This window comes from Semicossyphus pulcher, unplaced genomic scaffold (assembly GCF_022749685.1).
Source record: "Semicossyphus pulcher isolate SPU_LCO1_2020_fin unplaced genomic scaffold, fSemPul1.0.p SCAF_11, whole genome shotgun sequence".
NCBI lineage: Eukaryota > Metazoa > Chordata > Actinopteri > Labriformes > Labridae > Semicossyphus > Semicossyphus pulcher.
Genome location: NW_027211615.1, coordinates 15908516 through 15924463, shown reverse-complemented (window position 1 = coordinate 15924463; position 15948 = coordinate 15908516). Strand labels below are relative to the sequence as shown.

Below are 15948 nucleotides of genomic sequence, written 5' to 3'. Positions count from 1 at the left end.
AACCAAACAAATTCATGAATTCAACATCTGATAGACTCAGTAAGCAAGATTGCAAGTGTTATTTCTAAATATATTTTATTACAAATTTGATTGCATTTCATAAAAAATGAACAGTTACAAAAAGAGACATAAGCCATATCCAAATTGACTTTATATTACTCTTAATGGTAGTCAGTAGTTTTATATAAGCGGCTAATACAATGTAGACTAAGCCACACTGTGGCTTACATGAATTCCATCAATTAACTTGTATTGACTAGTTAATACTGCTATGACAAGAGACTGGTGTTAGATTGAAATGTCTTTTTGAAGAAGCGATGTAATTTACAAAAATAAAAATTAAGAATGAAAGAGAGAGTCTACAAAGTATTTTAGTCAACTTCCTCCATTCTTGATGTGTCATCATCTCCTTCCAGGACTGGCATGTCTTCATCAGCAGGCTGAATGAGGTCCTCAACTGCAGAGTCATCATCATCAATGCCTGTGAATGAGAAGCATTCATTAGTAACAGTCATGTGCTAATGTATCATAAGCAAACTTAGTTGTCAGGGGGGAAAAAAACGTACCAAGACCAAGCTTGATCATTCTGTAGATGCGGTTGGCGTGTGTCTGTGGGTCCTCCAGTGTGAATCCTGAGGAAAGCAGGGCAGTCTCGAACAGGAGGACAACCAGGTCCTTCACAGCCTTATCGTTCTTGTCGGCCTCTGCCTTCTCCCTCAGAGTCTCAACAATGGGATGCATAGGGTTGATCTCAAGGTGTTTCTTAGCTGTCATGTATCCCATTGTGGAGTTATCTCTCAGGGCCTGAGACTTCATAATTCTCTCCATGTTGGCCGTCCAACCGTAGGTGCTGGTGACAATGCAGCAGGGGGAGGAAACCAGGCGGTTGGAGACTGTGACCTGTTAATATTGAAATGCTGTATTATTATCATGAACCAACAAAAGTGGCCACCATATTAGCATAATAAAGATAATATTGAGGGATCAATTAATTCGATCAGATGATTTCCCTGCTGTTACCTTTTCAATCTTCTTGTCGAGGATGTCCTTCATGATCTTGCAAAGGTTTTCAAATTTAGTTTGGAGCTCTTCCTGCTTCTTCTTCTCGTCCTCATCCTCTGGCAGCTCCAGGCCTTCCTTGGTTACTGAAATCAGGTTCTTGCCATCATACTCCTTCAGCTGCTGGACGCAGTACTCATCAATTGGCTCGATCATGTAAATGACCTCAAGGCCAGCTTTGCGCAGGCGCTCCACGAAGGCAGAGTTAGCCACCTGGTCTTTGGTCTCACCTGTGAAAGTTAATGTAAATTCATTGGATCAACATTGTAAGTACTAAACCCCCTTTGAAAGAAGCAAATGTATAAGAATCAAAATAATAGTAATCAAGAAAAATAGCTAACCTGTGATGTAGTAGATGTGTTTCTGGTTGTCCTTCATACGTGCAACGTATTCTTTCAGGGAAACCATCTCATCTCCAGAAGCTGAGGTGTAGTATCGCAGCAGCTCAGAGAGCTTCTTTCTGTTCTGAGAGTCTTCATGGATGCCAAGCTATAACATTAAAGGGAGCGTTATTAAAAATGGACACTATACTGAAATACAAATGCTCTATCTGAATGTTAAGTCTTGAAAAAATAAATTCAGACGAATCAACCTACCTTGATGTTCTTGGAGAACTGCTCGTAGCACTTCTTATAGTTGTCCTTGTCCTCTGAGAGTTCAGTGAAGAGTTCCAGGCACTTCTTGACCAGGTTCTTGCGGATGACTTTCAGGATCTTGCTCTGCTGCAGCATCTCTCTGGAGATGTTGAGGGGCAGATCCTCAGAGTCCACCACACCCTTGATGAAATCTGATTAGAGAAGAGAAAGTTAAAAACCCAATCATAATCATAAGAGTGTCACTCCGCAGACTCAGAATCCATGGATTTGAAAGATGAATGTTACACTCACTGAGGTACTCTGGGATCAGCTCATCGCAGTTGTCCATGATGAAGACTCTGCGCACGTACAGCTTGATGTTGTTTTTCTTCTTCTTGTTTTCAAAGAGGTCGAATGCAGCCCTTCTTGGTACGAAGAGCAAGGCACGGAACTCCAGCTGACCCTCCACAGAGAAATGCTGCAGAAAGTAGAACACACTTTGATTTAATTATCATCAACATGGTTGTGATGAATGGTCACTTATTGACAGGTTGGTAGACCTTACCTTGACAGCCAGGTGGTCCTCCCAGTCGTTGGTAAGACTCTTGTAGAACTCTCCATACTCTTCATTGGTGATGTCATCAGGGTTACGAGTCCAGATTGGCTTGGTCTTGTTCAGCTCCTGGGCATCGATGTACTTCTCCTTGACCTTCTTCTTCCTCTTGTTCTTACCATCCTTTGAGTCCTCATCCTCGTCGGAGCCCACATCCTCGATCTTGGGTTTGTCCTTGTTCTCAGCTGCCTCTTTCTCAGCCTCCTCCTCCTTCTCCCCTTCTTCCAGTTCCACTTCCTTCTCCCGTGTCTTCTCCACCTTGAATATGAAAAGAGAAGAGGTTTATAATGTCAATTACTTTGCTAATTATGAGGTTTGTACATTTTCATCGCTAAAGGAACTTACATATAGTGTAATAGGGTAGCCAATGAACTGGGAGTGCTTCTTCACGACTTCCTTGATGCGCTTCTCCTCACAGTATTCTGTCTGATCTTCTTTGAGGTGAAGGATCACCTTTGTGCCTCTGCCAATGGACTCCCCTGAAAAGTAGCAATGAAATATTCGATGAGATCCCTGTCATTCAAGTTATTGAATTAAATCCAAGAGTCAAATCGAGCTTACCAGTGTCTGGTTTGACTGTGAAGGAGCCTCCAGCTGCAGACTCCCACAGATACTGCTCGTCATCATTGTGCTTGGTTATGACCGTCACCTTCTCAGCCACCAGGTAGGCAGAGTAGAAACCAACACCGAACTGACCAATCATGGAGATGTCGGCTCCAGCCTGCAGCGCCTCCATGAAAGCCTTGGTGCCAGACTTGGCGATTGTGCCCAGATTGTTGATCAGGTCGGCCTTGGTCATGCCGATACCTGTGTCAATCAGGGTCAGGGTGCGAGCGTGCAGGTCGGGTGTGACTTCGATCTTCAGCTCCTTGCAGGACTCAAGTCTGCTGGGATCTGTCAGGCTTTCATATCGGATTTTGTCCAAGGCCTGTCCGAAAGGAATGTGATTGTTAAATAGCAATGTTTGCACACACATAACAGCAACTTAAATTGGATAAACAAAAGAGCATTTAGCGCTGTTTTTACTTACATCTGAGGAGTTGGAGATGAGCTCTCTAAGGAAGATCTCTTTGTTTGAGTAGAAGGTGTTGATGATCAGGGACATCAGCTGAGCGATCTCAGCCTGGAAGGCAAAGGTCTCAGTCTCCTCCTCCATAACGGGTCCAGCTTTCTCAGGCATCTAAAGGAAAGCACATATTATGTTTAATGAAACTGATTAATAGCTTAAAAATACTAATTTGCTCTGGAATCAAATTTGACTTCATGTGTTAGATGTCTAATAAATAGTTTCCTGTAGCTATCTTAGAAATATCTTCCTTCCTCTTGTTAAAGAGAGCCACATGGCTGGAGGAGGGTAGCTATTGCTGATGGTGGGTGAACACATGTTCCTTCTGTCAATCAAGCCCTTGCCATTTGGTAACTGGGTGGAGTTCTGATGCTTGCCCCAACCCCCAAAGGCTTCAGCATGTGTCATTTAACACTTTTATGTTAAAGGAAGAATTAGATATTCAAAGCAGGAAGAAAAACTAAATCTGTTTTAAACTGTAGAGTAGTAATTCATTGTACTGTTCAAAAGGGAGGCATTTGTGTGTAAAACAATAAAAGTGCAACGTATCTTTTCTTCTCTTTTATGAATGAACATTATGCCATTAAATAGGCCATACAAAAGTTGGTATATGTGATTCTATATGTGATTCTAGTGATTCATTCAAACACTGACTTGTGTATTTTTAAAAACATGTTTTCTGCACCAGGATTGTGAAACTGCTGTCTCTGCTCTTCGTGCCAACCGGTTTTCATGCCCACCCGCCATTGCTCTCATACTCAGGGTCACCCTGCTTGCCATGTGCTCCTTGCATATTACAGTCTCACTTGGATACTAATTATAAAGAGGCTATTCTGCCACATTATAATTAAATAATATCAAACTTCTAAATTAAGTGCACTTTTTTATATTTGTGCAATTTTATGAAAAAGTTATTATATGTATTTTAATTTGTAGCAAGTATCCTGGCTTTTCTGCCTGTGCTGATATGATTCAAGATGATTCATTGTAACTTTTACATTTGCTGATGTTTTATATCTAAACTGCAAAGCAAAACCACAGCTGTATTTGATTTTATGTGTCTTACCTTGTTTTAAATCTTTTTCTACCGTCGCTTCTTAGAGATAGTCGTCGAATGTATCACTGAGCTTGTCTTCTTCTCGAGGAGCACCAAATGAGTGCTTCACTGCTGTTCCTGTGGGCAGTAAGTCTCTCCCGGTGAGTTAAAGTGAGTGACTTTTGACTCTATGCAGACCCCCACGTCATGCCGGTGTCTTTTTATACTCAAGGGGAGGTTTCTCGAAGCTCCCATTCAGAAGCTTCCAGAACATACGTTCACTACAGTGAGGGGGGTTGTTGGGAAAGCATAGGAAGGGGGGGTTGCAAGAGAAGCACCAGAGCCCTAAAGTTGATGTGCCCTTTTAGGGCTGCAGAGTCACAAGGAGTGCCTGTCAATCACAAGGAGAGCTGTCCTGATAGCTTGTCTAGCTCTTAGGCCCCATACCCCCTCAGAGCGTCACAGCTGTGCAGGCCCTTCGCTATCAGCTGCTGTTTGGGACACACACACACTTGCCATGTGTTTTCTATAGACAGCAGGCCTGTTTCTTTTTTTGGCCTGTGGGATTGGGGTGATTCGCAAAGGTTTCACATGTTTGAAGCATTTGGACAAACAACCGTAAACTGTTGTGAAACATTTCTCAGAGACGCTGAGAGACGTATTTAAGAAAAAATCGTTCCTGAAATACTTTGTGAGATTATGTTGCGTTTTAAAATTGGATTCATATTAATACACTTTTATTTCTGTACAGCGTCTACAGCAGTTTCTTCTTAGCGTGAGGTCCACCAACTATAAATATTAACCACATCTGGTGGCCTTGATCACGTGATGGATTTGCAAACCATCATTTGCCTTAATTGTGGTTGTCAAATTGTTTTCAACTTCTTGCACTAAGGTGATGCATAGTGTGGGATTGCTGCACAGGTAAAGGTTAATACACAATATACACATATTTTCAAAATGACAGTATTTTGAAGAGAGCTATAAGGGCCATAAGAGAAGGGGGAAAGTGCTGGCTCACTGGCATACTATACTTTAACCCCCCTGTCTCTTCATAACACCTTTAACAGCCCACAGATAGCCGTTTTTTTCATGTGGAATTTGACCATAAATGCAACCCTGCGTAAGATGTAAGACTACAATTCTCTGGTCCAGTTGTCCAGAATAGATGTCAGATGCTTCAGCTCACCAGAGGATGGCAGTGTGTCACACGCGCTACAGATCTGTTACGTAATTGAAATGTTTCTAGGTAATACCAGACACTACTCCAAGTGTCCGTGCATGTGAGAAACGTGGAGCACTGTTGCAACCTCTGTAAGATTATATTTTCAGAAGCAGAGAGACAGATAGGTTAAATAGTTTCCTGTAAGAACGTGGTAGGCCCATGCATGTGTGAACTGAACAGTGGTACATAAGGGATGTTTCTGAAATTGAAAGGTCTGTGATTGGTTACCCTATTTAATAGTGTAATTACAGCAAAGTCAACACATAATCTCGACCTGGTGTCTGTATGATAATAATAGTAATAATTCTGTTCTTCCCTTTATCGTATCTGCACAGGGTAGCCTCCATTGAGACTGCCACCACATATATCTGGGCATCACAATTGATGATAGCCTCTCTTTTAAATCCCATATGAATAATCTTTTAAAGAAATTTAAATCAAAATTGGGCTTCTTTTTTTAGAAACATAGCCTGTTTTTCACCTGTTGTTAGGAAACGGCTTGTTGCTACCACCTTCTTACCTCTCCTAGACTATGGGGATGTTCTGTACATGAACGCCTCAACTCATTCTCTACATCTGCTCGATGCTGTCTATCACAGAGCTCTAAGATTCATCACAAACTGTAAACCTCTCACACATCACCCTGTACTCATTAGTTAACTGGCCATCACTATCCATGCACAGAACATTGCACTACTATAGCTTCATTTACAAATCCATGCTCGGACTGTTGCCCACTTACTTATCCAGCTACATCTCACACAAACAGTGCTGCTACAGCTTACGTTCCCAGGGTTTCATTACTTTGTCCACCCCATCAGTCCATACTGAATTCGGTAAAAAGGCCTTTTCTTACTCTGCCCCATCAACCTGGAACACACTACAGCAGAACTTAAAGCTGTCCACATACAATAAAGGTCTCTCTTGAAAATGAGACCTCGTGTCTCAACAAGATAACCTGTTTAATAAAGGCTAAATAAAAAAATAAAATAAAAAATAAGTAAATAAATAATAATAATGATAATAATAATAAATAATAATAATGTTAGGATAAAAAAAACATGTATATGTCTTATTTGTATTTTAATATAGATATGTATATATATACATATATATCTAATTTTTCTGCAATTTTCTCTCTGTGAAAAGGCATTTTATTAAATCTAATAATATCCAACAAAAGTGTGTAGTTATATAAAGGTATTTTTAGTACTTTTATACATTTCCCCCCAAATTTAATAGTAGCGGTGGTACTAATATCCAGTATTCTATTAAATATTCTGTAATTGTTGAATAATTACAACAGTTTTTAGTATAAAACGGCATTTAATTAGTACAGTTTGTCCGGTCTGTGCTTTTATTATTAATTATTAGTCTCTTAGTTACGGGTTATTTTTTGTCTGAACCCACTATCTTCAATAATTATACACTGTATTTATTTTCTAGTTTAGTCTCACATGACTTTATAATTTTGCACGCATGGCTGCTGGACTTCAACGGTCCGACGCATGCGCTGTTGGTAACATCCGGGGCTCAGATAAGGATGAACGCCAATTTCCAAGATGGCGGCGGAGGGAGGAGGGAAGGAGATGAACGAAATTAAAACTCAATTCACCACACGAGAAGGCGTCTACAAACTCCTCACTCACTCCGAATACAGCCGCCCGAACAGGGTGCCTTTCAACTCGCAGGGCTCGAATCCCGTCAAGGTCTCCTTCGTCAATGTGAACGACCAGTCCGGCAACGGCGACAGGATCTGTTTCAATGTGGGCCGGGAACTGTACTTTTATATCTACAAAGGCGTGAGAAAGGTAAACAATACTGACTGCAGCAACGAAGCCCGCGCTGTCCAGGAGCAGCCCACTGGTTTGGCATCTTCAAACGTGTTGCACCCTGGCTGTCAACTCTGTTAGCCTCTGTCATTGAAGTGCGCAGATTGTCAAGACAAGGCCATGTAGCAGACCTAGCTAAGTTAGGAGCTAATTAGCATTCTTAGCTAACAACGCCACAGTTAGTTGTTTTTGCACTTCACTGTGCTCTTCAGAGTCCGCCAATTGTTTCAATTCTCAGGCAGTGGCAAGCTGTGACATGAGATTCCCGTGTTAACAGAATAACGTGAGAAGAGGTTTGTCATGTCATGTCTTATGACTGGTTTGTTTATCTTCAGTCTTTACATACTACAGTTATAACGTTATGTAGGAGGGAAGTTGTCAACTGTGCTCTCCAGCAGGGCCATTGTTGTCTCTATTACAGAGCTTGGTGTTTACATTGAAAGCTGGAAGCGGAAGTTAGAAATGCTTGTTGTTCGTGATATAACGATGTGTGTGCACTCTACTACCAGACTCTGGATGTGATGAAATGTGATCCACTGTTTGGTTGCACACAGTGATGATGTCATTGCAGCAGGCCATGTTTGGTCTTGTTTAGCAGGGATGGTGACTGTGACAGTGGTGATCATGCTGATGATGTGGTTGTCCCTGAAGCAGCTACACTATATTCAGTCTGACAAAAGAAGCCGAGTCTACAAGGGAGAATTCTGCTGCTATTTTTCTCCCCACTTCACGCAGGTGTTTCTCACTATTTCACAAAATAGTAAAACCTATCAGGGGAAGTGACATTTATTTGGAATATTTTATTTAATTAATTACCTGATTATGAAGGAAGTATTTCTGTATTGTAAATTACCATTTTCCAGGTCAATTTCTTAAAATACAGCAGTCAGTTTGGCACAGATTAAAATTAAGATGTTTTTGGCAGTATATTTAACTTTGAAATTGGCTTGCAACAAACACAACCCATTGTGAAACTCTATTACTACCAAGACTTATGGTATATTGATACTGCATTTTGGTAGCAGCGAGTTTACATTGCATTCATGGAATCAACATTTTTCCATATGACACATTTTGGCTGTGCCTTTTCTGTTATTTACAGTGTTGAGATTGACCCAAGTTGTAATGACTGCACGTTTCCCGACAGCTCTTAATTTAGTTGAATCATTTTTTCACAATGTCTTCTTTTACCCTTCCTCCATCACAATATCCGCCGCTCCGATAGCACGACAAACACTGGGAACTTTGATCTGTTGGATGAAAGTCAGAGAAGGACGAAAGCATTAAAAGAAGTCACCCTGTCACATTGTTGACGGGGATTATGCTCAAGCTGTGGACATCATTGTTTCCAAAACCGTCTGTCTATTCAGCCGGCCTGTCTCCCTCTATGTTCACTTTGATATTTGTCTTGCCTCTGATTCCAATGTAAGACAGTCACTTCCCCTCTAAGTGGACCTACACAATTTAATTGTGGTGCATTCAGGCAGCAGTCAAAGCCAGCGATGGATAAAGAGGATTGGTTTTTAATTGATACTGGTGCCTGAGTGAGTAGGACTGAAATATTAGCTCCTGGACAAATGGTGTGGCTGTCTGTATTTATTCAAACATAATGATGGCAAGGCTACAAGCGTCAGCTGGTTTGATGTTTTATTTTGCATGCTTCATGGCTGATTCCTCACAGTTGCATTAATGAAAATACAGCAGTTACATGTAAAGGGGTAAACGCCCGCAACTTCACGAAACATTACAGCATTATATAACTCTGAAGCTATGTCCTTATTGCAGCCTTTTTCTTGGTTATATCCTCCTACATGAGTCTGGTAGGAAAATGGTTTATCTGACTTCACTGACACTCGTCTCTGGAGCAGAGCAGCTAACAGACTCGGGTTGCGCTGCCCTGGCTCAAGCTGTCCAGCATCACACTGCCCTCTGTTTCTATCACCCTTCCCCTCGTCCGTCACAGCTAGTTCTGTTCATTTTGAGACTACGTCTTTCAGTCTACCATGATGTTGCTCCAGCATTGCTCTCACAGAAACAACAGAAAAACAAGTATTGTGATGAGTGCAGTTAAATACAGGCGTAAACAGGCAGTATTAGTATATCTGTAGCACTAAAATCCTATGATATGATAGAGACAAGACCCATCTTGTTTGATTTGATGATTTAGTGTTTTTGGGAATAGGGGTACTTGACAGGTAATATGCCATACATTTTAACTAGAAGAAGACAAGGAAAGTGATTTATTTTGTGATTAAGTGTCAAGCATGTGTAGCCAGAAGGACAGGCTTAACGTCACCGAAGAGCTTAAAAATGTTAAAGTCCGTGTCAAGACCCTCGCTTTGACAGCATTAAAGGTCCCACCCATAGTTTTCTCTCTACCTCCCTATAATGCCTAAAATAGACCACATAAGAGTTGCAGGGATCAAGAACAAAACTGTCACCAATATTAAATTTTCACTGGTTCAGAGCCCCATACATTCACGCCAGGTTAGCAGCTTTTCTTGACATGAGGTCGAAATTTTCTTGTTAGCCCTACTACGTGTTTGGCTAATTCTCTTGTCTCCATTTTTCATCATTAAAAGATTAAAAATTGTTTTTCAGCGATAAATAGGGAAACCTATCATTACTTGTATTGCATGCAATTACAGCGACCATGGTTATTCTATTAAAGCTCTCAGGATTCAACCTCGTGTCTTATGATATTGAATAATAAGTAGACCACTTTTTAATTTCATTCAAACACAGCGTCATCCGTCACGTTTGGTTTAAGTTGAGCTGTCAAACAGCTGTTGGAAGAAACAGTTAAGCTAATGTATATTGTCTGTCTTGGCTGATCTTCATCTCTATTTTTGGAAAACAACTTTCCATGTGTCACATTTCCTTATTATCATACATCAGGAACACTCGGTCCGCCCTTTATGGACATCAACGAGAAGTAGATTGCAGCCAAAAATGCTCTTGGGGTATTTGTCCTTAGAAAGTGTTAGAAGGATTTGTAAATATAATATAAAGGCTTGGTGTTCTAAACGTATAAATGGATTATGTGTCAATCTGACATCTTTGAAACGCTCTAAGAAAACATGAGCGCTGAGTTGCACAGTAAAGTCACTTGGAGGAGAGGTAATGTCTGAAATCTATTAAAAATACTCTCAGGTTTTATTTTAAAAAACGTAAATAGTCGCTAAGTGTCCATCGAAGGTTTTTGTCTTTTTCCAACAGCTGAAAAAGCTTTTTTAAACAAATTATTCATGTTGTTTTTTCCTGTTTTTCCAGGCTGCCGATCTTAGTAAGCCCATCGACAAGAGGATATACAAAGGAACGCAGCCCACGTGTCATGACTTCAACCCCCTCACGGCTACAGCAGAGAGCGTCTCCCTGCTCGTGGGCTTCTCAGCCGGTCAGGTGCAGCTCATAGACCCAATAAAGAAGGAAACCAGCAAACTCTTCAATGAAGAGGTGAGTCCAGCTAAAGGACACCGAGGGTAACTTAAGTTAGAGGAACATTTAGTTTTCCACTGAAAGAACTTGCTGACTCTTTTTTGTGTTTCTTGTCCCCCTCAGAGACTTATAGACAAGTCACGAGTAACCTGCGTACGATGGGTTCCTGGTTCAGAGAGCCTCTTCTTGGTGGCTCACTCCAGCGGCAGCATGTATCTGTACAACGTGGAAAACACCTGTGGCACCACGGCGCCTCACTACCAGCTCCTGAAGCAGGGTGAGAACTACGCCGTGCACACGTGCAAGAGCAAGTCCGCCCGCAACCCGTTGCTGCGCTGGACGGTGGGCGAAGGAGCGCTCAATGAGTTCGCCTTCTCCCCAGACGGGAAGTTTCTGGCGTGCGCGAGCCAGGACGGCTTCCTGCGGGTGTTTGGCTTCGATGCCGCAGAGCTCCACGGGACAATGAAGAGCTACTTCGGTGGCTTACTGTGTGTGTGCTGGAGCCCAGACGGACGGTATATTGTGGCGGGAGGGGAGGACGACCTGGTGACGGTGTGGTCGTTCTCAGACTGTAGGGTAATTGCACGGGGGCACGGTCACAAGTCGTGGGTGAGTGTGGTGGCGTTTGACCACTGTACCACCAGCGTGGAGGACGGTGACCCCCCTGCTGAGTTCAGCGGCAGTGATGAGGACTTCCATGAGCAGATTCACTTTGGTGCAGGCAGAGACCGAGCTAACAGCGCTCACTCTCGCCTCTCTAAGAGGAACTCTACGGACAGTCGGCCTGTTAGTGTGACCTATAGGTTTGGCTCTGTGGGACAGGACACCCAGCTGTGTCTGTGGGACCTAACAGAGGACATTCTCTTCCCTCACCTCCCTTTGTCCCGCACTAGGACTCACACTAATGTTATGAGTGCCACAAGCCCCCCAACCACTGGACAAACTACTACTACTACTACTACGACGACTACTGTATCCACTACTAATCCCAGTGGCACCAATGGTAAAGACAATGTGAGCAATAGCAGCACCAGTGCTAACCCGGCAAACTCCCTCCCCAACACTCTTCCTCGGTCCAACAGCTTGCCCCAGTCCACCAACCCACCAGGGGGCAGCACCCCCAACAGCCACACGGGCAGCAGCAGCAACAGCAGCGGCAGCACCAAGGGCAACAGCATCATCGACAGCGCTTTCATCGCCACGGGCGTCAGCAAGTTCGCCACCCTGTCGCTGCACGACTCGCGCAAGGAGCGCCACGAGAAGGACCACAAGCGGAACCACAGCATGGGGCACATCAGCAGCAAGAGCAGCGACAAGCTCAACCAGCTCAGCTCGTCCAGGACGGCGAAAGCGGAAGTGGCTAAGACTCTGGGCACGACGCTGTGCCCGCGCATGGAGGAAGTGCCGCTGCTGGAGCCGCTGGTGTGCAAGAAGATCGCTCACGAGAGACTCACTGTGTTAATCTTCCTTGAGGACTGTCTGGTAACAGCCTGTCAGGAGGGTTTCGTTTGCACATGGGCTAGGCCTGGGAAAGTGGTGAGTGACAGGCCTCTCGAGGATACTGTCATGTGACACCTCTTAACTTCCATTGTCTCGCGCACAGCCATTTTCTCTCTGCATTCAGAAGCCGCTAACCCCACTGTGTGCAGCCAAAGGTTTTGGTTATTTCACGGCAGATTTAAACTAAACCCTGCAGCATTTTGATGGTTAATAGCACATCTTCTCCGACAGTAAACCTCATGGCCTCACTATTCTTCCTCTTTGAATACATTCACGTAACACTGTTGTTTGTTATCAATGTGTGTTATCTGTCTCTCCACAGGGATTGCTATCATCTCAAAACAACCCTGCCAACTCCCCCAGTGGAACAGTAGTATAGCCCCAGTGCAGGTGCTGCTAATGACAGCTCCATGCAACAGAGACGGGGATGACCAAGGCCAAGGCCCTGCAGCGCTTCTTCACACACTGTCACACACCACACGACCTCCAGTGTCACCTTCATTATCGTCACTACGAGCTCCCAGGCGCTCTCTTTTGTGTTACTGCTCATGTTTAGATAACCGACGTTGGCCAAGCCAGGGTTAGAAACTCGACCCCCCCTGTTTTTGTCTGGAAGTAAGAGTGCAAGCTTTAAATCGTCCAGGAGGTTTGTGGGAGGGGTTGACTGGCTCGTTGTTCCACCTGTGGTCATATCAAGTCGCGTCTAGCCTGAAAATAACAAACTCTAGAACCCAATCCTTTGTGCCTGTAGACCTTCAAAGACTAGACGTGCTGGTGATGCCTCCATCTAACCTTTTTTATGGGTTTAGCTCTGACATTTTCCCCCTCGATCTGTCTCTTCAGAAGTATTCACAGATAAAGGGAAAAGGATGAGGGATTGTTCTGGAGCAGCAGCACATCCCCAATGCCAAGTCTCTTTCATTTGTCACTTCCTGGGCGGTCCCTTGTGCAGCCCCCAGTCCTTAACACAAATTCAAGAGAGACTGGAGCCTTTTAACTTCCTTCACAAATGATTTAATCAGAGTTTCACACTTTATAGTGAATTTGCACAGATTTTTCCTTTGTTTTTTTCCCCCCATTTTTTGGAATTCATGACAAGCGAAATATTTGGAAGACAGGTTTGGAAGCACTTGGGGGGGATCGGCTTGTTATCGCCCCTCTGTCTCAACGCTGGATGCTGCAATCATAATAGTTTTTTATAAGGAAAAAAAATTGTTTGCACTTAATAGTTTGTTAGAGGAGAATGGCTTTACATTTTTGGAGTGTGTAAGGACTCCTTGACAAGGTTGAAATATAAATAGAATTTAAAAAGAAAAACCTTTGTATCTATTAAACATTTATTTTAATATTGTTTCAGATTAAATGGGCTCTGTATTATATGTAAATATTGTACTTCAATGATTTATGGGTGAAATGATCATTATTACATTAGTTCAAAGATCCTCATTTCAGAAAATAGTGATATTTCTACTACAGAAAATCTATACATAATATTAAAATGACTCTTGAATATGCAGGTGAAACTGTTTCTTTTCTGTTGTACATAAAGAGAATTCAGGTGTATTTTTATTAATGAAACGTTTGGTATAGGAGAAGTCTAATGAAATCCTCTTATCTAACAGGTAGTGCTGAATGCTAGCTAGCCTGTGGCTGCAGATTCCTCTTACGACATAGGCAGGTAGGCGTAGACGATGCAGCGGTCTTATTCAGCCATCACTCCGAGCTCAGGTAAACCACAGGAAGACTAACGCTGGCATAGCTCCCCTCACTAGTCTCATCCATCGACATGTGTGTGAATTCACTTTAACTAACAAACAAGACTGACGACCGTGTTCTGAGGACAGGGCTGACATCTGTGAGTAATAATTACTGAACTGATGCTGAACTTGTGAACAAACATTTGACACTGTGTTGAATACCAACTGACTCATGTCAGCACTTGATGATGGAATAAATGCTTGAGGTGAGCGTGTTTTGAAGCACCCACATATAGGACGACTGAGGATTTTAACAGTGGGAGCCTTTTCCTCCATGTGACGCCTATTAAAACAGCTTTGACAGAAGACCTGCTCCATTTGTGTTACTTTGTTAAGTGTATGTAATCACCAGCTAAATCATTGTCTTTGTGTGTTACACTTGCATAGGCTGGACTATACCTTAGCTGGGGTCAAAGGTCATGCTTGGCTTTTTAGAGTTGTATCACTGCACTGACAGTTGATAGGAGTTATTAAAGGCCCCGTCACACAGGTGTATATCATTATCAGCTAATTAACTCTCTGTTGTGGTTGTGTGAGATATTAAACCTGAGTTCAGATTGTTATAGAGAAGGGAAAGCTGTAATTTGTCCCTCACAGAAATATAATAACAATGACAAGTAATATTTAACTGGTCACACTTACTCGACACCAAAAGGAAAAAAAGTCTGTAATTTTCGGTTATATAAATGACCTTTTTATTTGCAGATTTTCTGTTTTCCTTTGTCCCTGGACCCGTTAAACTCAATTGAATATACGTATGTTAATCTAATATTTACCTTAAATTAAATGTCATTTACATCTTTGTTTTTGTGAATGAAAAGACATGCTAATGGCAATGACAAGTAAGTAAACTTAACACTTTGGTGGACTACAAGTAAAGTGGAAATGGTGCTGCGGTAAAACCTGAGGCTCTCTCACAGGTATCTAACGGCATTGATCTTCCTGTGAGGCTGATCTTTGTCACTGAGAAGATTGAGGACAGTCTCCTCCCTGACGGCCTGCGGACTATCTGAGGCACGGTGCAGAAACATCAGGTAAACACTTTACCTCACACACATTAACTTTGTTATAAAAAGGTGGTTTGATTCACTTAAGTGTTTGATCTAAACACGTTATGTCCCTCGAGATTGTCTCTGCAAGATCAGAAGAGGTTTTCACACACTTCTTAACCTGTTTAATTCTTCCACCAGAGCTGACCACACCACCTTGCACCAGTTATTATGGTTTTTAAATTTAATTTAAATTTTTAATTTAATTTAGTCTTTCTGTTTCTGTTTTTGATTTCAGTTTAGTTTTAGCTAGAAATTGACTAGTTTTAGTTTAGTAGCTTTTATTTGGTTTTAGTGTTAGTTTTAGTTTTCCCGCTATTATAAGGAAAGCCTTGAGTTAAAGAAGCCGAAAAAAGTAGCATGAAAGAATGCATGACATCAATCATCTTGACCCACAGCAGAGCTCGGTGTATAAGCACCCGGAGCTGATTTTACCTGCAATGCTGTTTAGCTGTAGTTCGTGTTGCACTGGTAATTGTAGTTTTTATATAGTTTTGTTTTTTTAAACTGTCGTTTCATTTTTATTTCAGTTAACGAAACTGTTTTTGCTGCTAGTCTTAGTCTTATTTTTCGTTAACTACGATAACCCTGCTTTGCACACATGATGATCGTGAGGACCCAGTTAGATTGGTGAAAGCATATTCAGTACTGAACATACAGCTCCATCTAGTGGATGATCTTTGGTATTGTGTCGTTTAGAATTGATTATCACCGTAACTACAGGGTTAAATATTTAGTTTTCTAGGACCAGTGCTGACAGATGAATTAAGGCTGTACGGTAAGAGTACCTTCATTGTT

At 42.3% G+C, this 15948-nt stretch overlaps 2 protein-coding genes across 2 annotated transcripts; one reads left to right on the top strand and one right to left on the bottom strand.

Annotated features, from left to right (window-relative positions):
* Nucleotides 1-98: 98 nt before the first annotated feature.
* hsp90aa1.1 (heat shock protein 90, alpha (cytosolic), class A member 1, tandem duplicate 1) lies at nt 99-4523 on the bottom strand. Its single transcript, XM_069657706.1, has 11 exons — nt 4380-4523; nt 3278-3427; nt 2809-3175; nt 2593-2726; nt 2200-2505; nt 1947-2112; nt 1656-1846; nt 1401-1548; nt 1021-1289; nt 567-900; nt 99-481 (listed from the first exon to the last, which is right to left on the bottom strand). The coding sequence occupies exons 2-11, from the start codon at nt 3425-3427 to the stop codon at nt 372-374; spliced, it is 2175 nt and encodes a 724-aa protein (XP_069513807.1). The 5' UTR covers nt 4380-4523; the 3' UTR covers nt 99-371.
* A 2605-nt stretch (nt 4524-7128) lies between these two features.
* LOC138585109 (WD repeat-containing protein 20-like) lies at nt 7129-14397 on the top strand. Its single transcript, XM_069657358.1, has 4 exons — nt 7129-7385; nt 10680-10862; nt 10968-12380; nt 12667-14397. The coding sequence occupies exons 1-4, from the start codon at nt 7137-7139 to the stop codon at nt 12721-12723; spliced, it is 1902 nt and encodes a 633-aa protein (XP_069513459.1). The 5' UTR covers nt 7129-7136; the 3' UTR covers nt 12724-14397.
* The last annotated feature ends 1551 nt before the right edge of the window (nt 14398-15948 follow it).